We start from the raw sequence: 6,410 nt of genomic DNA on the forward strand, positions 1-6,410 counted from the left end.
ACAGCAAAATAAGTTCGGTCATAGTCTAATAGTCAACTAGAATTATGATTTCCCCGGTGCACACCCACACGCTCGTCACCTGGCATGTGCGTCACCTCAATACATCTCTTATAACATAGTTCCCAGGGTTAAATACCCTCAAATCCAAGTTTAGATATGTTACTTACCTCGAACAAGCCAAATCCAATACCGAGCAAGCCAAACAATACTCTAGAAATGCCATCTCACGCGTAACAACCACTTAATGACTCGAAACTAACCAAAAGAAACTCAAAAACATAAAATAATGCCAAAGGAAACAATCCTAATCAATAAAGGCTGAATCTTTAATCAAAAGCTCAAAGTCATCCAAAAGGTCAAACCCATGCTCGCACCTCAGAACTCAACAAAAGTCACAAAATCCGATAACCCATTCAATTACGAGTCCAACCATACTAGTTTCACTCAAATCCGACTCCGAATCAATGTTCAAAACTCAAAAATTCACTTTAGAAAAGTTTAGACAAAAACCCCACAAATCCTCTTTGAAATCATCAATCAAATGCCAAAAATGAAGATAAATTCATGAAATGTAATCAAAACCGATTAGAAAACACTAACCCCAATCCATATGGTGAAAATCGCCTCCAAAATCGCCCAAATCCGAGCTCCCCAACTCAAAATGTGTTAAAATGAACAAAACCCTCGATTTATAACTTCTGCCCAGCTATTTTTCGCATTTGCGAATAAAAGGCTGTTTCTGCGGTGTCGGTTCTGCGACAAATCTCCCACTTCTGCGAAAACCACTGAAAACCCGTCCATTCGCACTAGCAGACAAGGTCACACTTCTTCACAATCGCATGTGCGATATCAACCCACACTTCTGCGCGTTATTCGCTTATGCACTCCAAGCCGCCGTATCTGTGCCATCGCATATGCATTGAGTCCTCCGCGTCTGCGGACTCCTGCTCCTAGCTCCACTCTCTGCTTCTGCGTCTCCATTTCTGCTTTTGCGGCTCCGCACCTATGCCCATAGCTCTGCAGGTTCGGTCACACAAGAATACATGCCAAACCAGCATAGTCAAAATGATCTGAACCTCGTCCAAAACTCATCCGATCCCCTCGGGACCCCGTCTGAATATAAAATGTTCCATAACATAACACGGAGTTGCCCGATGCCTCAAATCATACATAACAACATCAAAACTACGAATCACACCTTAAATCGAACTTAATAAACTTTTGAACTTTCAACTTTCACAACTCGTGTTGAACCATATAAAATCAACTCGGAATGATCCCAAATTTTGCACACAAGTTCCAAATGACATAACGAAGCTATTCTAATTCCCAAAACCACAATCTTAACCCGGCATTATCAAGTGCAATTCCCGGTCAAACTTATGAACATACCAAACCTTCAAATTGCCAACTTTCGCCAAATAGTGCCGAAACATTCTAGAAACCTCCAAATGCAAATTCGAGCATACGCCCAAGTCCAAAATCACTATCCTGACCTAACAGAACCATCAAAACTCCTACCCGAGGTCAAATACTCAAAAGTCAAATTTGGTCAACTCTTCCAAATTAAAGCTTCCTAGTTGAGAATCATTCTTCCAAATCAATTCTAAATCACCTGAGAACCAAAACTGACGATTCACACATATCATAATACATCATACGAAGCTACTCAAGACTTTAAATAGCTGAATAGAATGCAAATGCTCAAAACGACCAGTTGGGTCGTTACACTGTCAGGGTTCGCAAATGCGATCCATGGTCCGTAATTGCGAGGGTTGGCAAATGCGAACCTTGTGTCGCAAATGTTATAACTGCAGCTGGTACAAAGGGCTGAGAGACAGGATTTTTCAACACATTCTCTCATTTTAGAACCCTAGACTCGGTAGGAGGCATTTTGGAGAGGGGATTTTCATCTACAAACTATGTGTAAGCGATTATAATCTATTTCTAATCATATTCCATCAATATATCTTAGATTTTAACATCATAATCATGTGAATCAAAGTGAAAATTGTGTAACTTAGTCAAGTTTTTGAAAAATAAGAACTTGAGATTTGAGAGTCGATTTGGACTCGGATTTTGAAACTAATCACATATAAGAACTCGTGAGGTCATGGGTAGTCGGAATATATCATTGGATCCGAGTTTGGACCGGGCGACCCCCAGGTTGACTCTTGTTGATTTTTGGGAGAAGTGTAAAGATCATAACTTTATTTATTGTAATTGATTTCCCTTCCATTGTTTGATGATATCAAGTCGATTTTGGTTAGATTTGAGTTGTATGGAGGCAAATTTTAGGGGAAAAGCTATTTACGAGGGTTGAATTGGCCTAGTTGAGGTATGTATCTTACCTAACTTTTTGTGGGGGAACTACCCCTTAGGATTTGGGGTTGATTGTGTCATTTGTGCTATGTGAATGCCGTGTACGCAAGGTGACTTGTGGGTACACGGGTTGTATGTTGTAATTGACCAATTTAGGCTACTTAGACTCTTTCCATGCTTTAATTGAATTGTCATATCATGTTCTAAATTCTCATAGTCAATCTATTCTTAACTATGTTAGTCTATCCTTACATGACTTAAATGACTTTGTTAATAGTTTTTCTGCATCCTACTTTATAATTTGCTCTTATGCTTTAGTTGAACTTGTTTCCTCTTTTATGGTAACATGTTGTCTCTTTCATTGTTGATTGTCATTGTTTGAAGTCATTGTACATGTCATCTCTTTCATTGTTAATTATCATTATTTGAAGTTATTGTTACAAGTTATCTCTTTTTTTTCTATTATTCTTATTTGCAGTCATGTTATCTTTTCCACTGTGAGTCATTTGTATTTGGTTTTGTGGTTACACATAATCTTTCTCATTGTTGAGTTATTGGTGTTGAAATTGTGAAAGTCGTATCACATTGAGGCGAAGTTGTTAATTATTGAGATATCTCTCTTGTTGAGGATTTTACATTCATTATTATTGTTGATATTCTTGTACACATTGTGGTGGAGCCATGGGCTATTGTTGTGAAAATATTGATATTGTTGATTGCTGGCAAGTTGTGACATATGGGAACTTGTGGTGCGGGTTGTTATTGTTGTGTGATATTGACGCGCAAGCAGCGGTATAAGGCTAGAGGTTAATGTGCATCTGGAGGCATAAGGTGGGACTTATGTGTGTGTTGCTTGTAAGGGAATCACGTGAAGCTACGCAGCTTCATAAGGTGGGCTAAAGTGCGTGTAGCTATTTCGGGAAAATTATTTTCAAAACTATTTAAATGTAAGGCCCACGCGGCGGTATAAAGAAAGATTTGTGATTGAGATTGTAAATTGTGAATACGAGGCAGTACCTGGATTGTGATTCTTGATATATACGAGGCGGTACCTCGGTTGTGATTCTTGTTGTTTATCTCGCATTGTAAAGAGTTATTTGGTGGGAACACTTCTTGTTATTTTGTTCTTCCTTGTTCTATAAGTTATTGTCTATATATGAACATTGTGGTTCTTGTGAATTGCTTTCCTTATGTTACCTTTATGCTTACAATCCTTTCATTAGTCTATGTTATTAACTTGCTTCAAATTACTTATTGCTCTGATTTCCATTAAATCCTGTTATTATGTTTTCATTCTATTTATTATATCCTAGTAGGTATCTTGACATGGCCTTGTCACTACTCTATAGAGGTTTAGGCTTGATACTTACTGGGTATCGTTAGGGTGTACTCATACTATGCTTCTGCACATCTTTTTGTGTAGATTCAGGCATGTCTGCCCATGTGGGATGCTAGAGTTGATTTGAGTTGCTGCGTTTAGATACTTCAAGGTATACCTACTCCACGTCCGCAGGCCTCGAAGTATCCTTCTATTTTAAACATTCCACATTTTCTTTCTTGTTTCAAACATTATTGTAGTTCGAGACTTGTAGTACCATCTTGTAGAGCTTATGACTCCGTTCCACCAGGTTTTGGGAAGAGTGTTGGCTATTGTATTGTTGAGTTATTTATTATAGTATGAAGGTTTTAATTTGAAGCTTTTGTAGTATTTCCGCTTTTTCTCTATGCATGTTAGGCTTACCTAGTCGTAGAGACTAAGTGCCATCACGACATCCTACGGAGGGAGATTGGGGTCTTGACAAGTTGGTATCAGAGTTCTAGGTTCATAGGTGTTACGAGTTATAAGCAAGTTTATTAGAGTCTTGTGGATCGGCACAAAGATGTCTGCACTTATCTTCGAGAGGCTACGGAACTGATAGGAAAACTTCACTTCTTTGATTTCTTATCGCGCGAATTGGTTGACTTTGAGAACTAAATCTTTGACTTTCTAATCTCTCACAGATGTTGAGGACATGCATTGCTGGATCCAACGATCAGATAACCGCGTCCCCTGCTATAGCCACGAGATGTCGGTGCTGGGGCAGAGGCTGAGAAGGGGGACGTGGTGCAGCTAGAGCAACTGCCCGAGCTGCGACAGATGAGCCGCTAGTAACTCCGGTTGGGGGGCAGGCACCCGAGGTGCCTGTTGCCACCCGTGCACTACAGGAGACCCTCGCACAATTCTTGTGCATGTTCGGCACCTTAGCTCAGGCGGGGTTGATTCCACTTATACCAGCCACATCTCATGATGGGGGAGGAGCTCAGACTTCTATGGCCCGTACCCCAGAGCAGCGGGTCCATGTTGATCAGGTCCTAGAGGTTATACCAATATAGCCTGTTATTCCGGTTCAGCCCAAGATTAGGGCAGCAACATCTAAGGAGGAGCATCTTAGACTTGAGAGGTTTAAGAAGTATCACCCTCATACTTTAAGTGGTTTGGCTTCAGATGACGCACATGATTTTTTAGAGGAGTGCCACCATATTCTCCGCACCATGGGTATTGTGGAGATGAGTGGGGTTACTTTTACTATATTCCAGCTATCGGGAGCAGCATATCAGTGGTGGCGGATTTACGAGGAGGGTAGCACAGCCGATATAGCTTCACTTACATGGACTCGATTTTCAGAGTTATTCTTAAAAGAGTTTGTTCCTCATACCCTTAGGGATGCATGGCGCACGGAGTTTGAGCAGATGCGCCAGGGTGCAATGACAGTGTCAGAGTATGCTGTTCGATTCAGTGATTTGTCCAGACATGCACCTGCCTTGGTTTCTACTATCAGAGAGCGAGTCTGTCAATTTATCGAGGGGCGCAACTATGGTATTAGATTTCAGCATGACTCGAGAGTTAGAGACAAATACCCCATATCAGCAGGTGGTAGAGATTTCCCGAAGTTTGGAGGGTATGCGGGGCCGTGAGAGAGAGGACAGGGAGGCCTCGAGGTGCTGGAGGATTATGTGGTGGTTACCCTGCAACTACAGCCTATCATGGCAGAGGCTATGTGAGTCATCCAGTTCACTCAGCACTTCTAGCTTCTAGTGGTGCTCTGGTTATTCTGAGGTCTCAGGTTGCACACTTTGCTCAACCACATTCTAGTGCACCTCCTGCACGGGGTGCCTTCAGCGGTCAGTCTAGCCGACCAGGCTCGAGCTTGTCCCAGCAGCCATATCCACTTAGAGCTTGCTTTGAGTATGGTGATACCCGTCACATGGTTAGAGACTGCCCCAGAATCAGGAGGGGTGCACCTCCACAGACTACTCAGGCTCTACGGATTCAGTTAGGTCCATAGACTTCTCAGGCCATGGTTGCTGCCCAGTTACCGCTCCACCCACACAGCTAGCTAGGGGAGGGGGATAGAAGGGTAGAGGTTGCCCTAGAGGGGGAGGACTATCCAAATTCTATACTTTTTTGGGTAGGACGGAGGCAGTTGCTTCGGACATAGTCATTACAGGTATGGTTCCAGTTTTCTATAGAGATGCATCGGTCTTATTTGATACGGGATCCACTTATTCATATGTGTCATCTTACTTTGCTCTGTATTTGGAATATCTCGTGATTCTTTGAGTTCTCCTGTTTATGTGTCCATGCCTGTGGGAGATTCTATTGTTTTGGACCGTATGTATCAGTTGTGTTTAGTTGTTATTGGTGGTTTTGAGATAAGTGTTTATTTATTTTTACTTAGCATAGTAGACTTTGATGTTATCTTGGACATGGACTGATTGTCACCCTATCATGATATTCTAGATTATCACGCCAAGACTATGACATTGGCTATGCTAGGTTTGCCATGATTAGAGTGGAGGGGTGAATTGGATTATGTTCCTAGCATGGTTGTGTCATTTCTAAAGGCTCAGTGGATGGTTGAGAAGGGGTGTGATACTTATCTAGCCTTTGTGAGAGATGTCAGTACAGATACTCCTACCGTTGAGTCAGTTCCAGTAGTTAGAGACTTCCCAGATGTATTTCCAACAGATCTTCCAAGCATGCCACCCGATAGGGATATCAATTTTGGTATTGACTTGTTGCCGGGCACTCAGCCCATTTCTATTCC

General features: G+C 41.7%; 1 protein-coding gene across 1 annotated transcript; it reads left to right on the forward strand.

The window, feature by feature from the left end:
- Positions 1 to 4,854: 4,854 nt before the first annotated feature.
- On the forward strand, positions 4,855 to 5,648 carry LOC138906067 (uncharacterized). The gene is made up of 2 exons (XM_070194587.1): positions 4,855 to 5,261; positions 5,354 to 5,648. The coding sequence occupies exons 1-2, from the start codon at positions 4,855 to 4,857 to the stop codon at positions 5,646 to 5,648; spliced, it is 702 nt and encodes a 233-aa protein (XP_070050688.1).
- The last annotated feature ends 762 nt before the right edge of the window (positions 5,649 to 6,410 follow it).

Source organism: Nicotiana tomentosiformis, chromosome 2, assembly GCF_000390325.3.
Source record: "Nicotiana tomentosiformis chromosome 2, ASM39032v3, whole genome shotgun sequence".
NCBI classification, from domain to species: domain Eukaryota; kingdom Viridiplantae; phylum Streptophyta; class Magnoliopsida; order Solanales; family Solanaceae; genus Nicotiana; species Nicotiana tomentosiformis.

Coding starts and splice junctions, on each gene's coding strand:
- LOC138906067 (XM_070194587.1), top strand. CDS start 4,855: ATGGGTATTGTGGAGATGAGTGGGGTTACTTTTACTATATTCCAGCTA. Junction 5,262..5,353: donor GATTTCCCGAAGTTTGGAGG/GTATGCGGGGCC, acceptor CTATCATGGCAG/AGGCTATGTGAGTCATCCAG.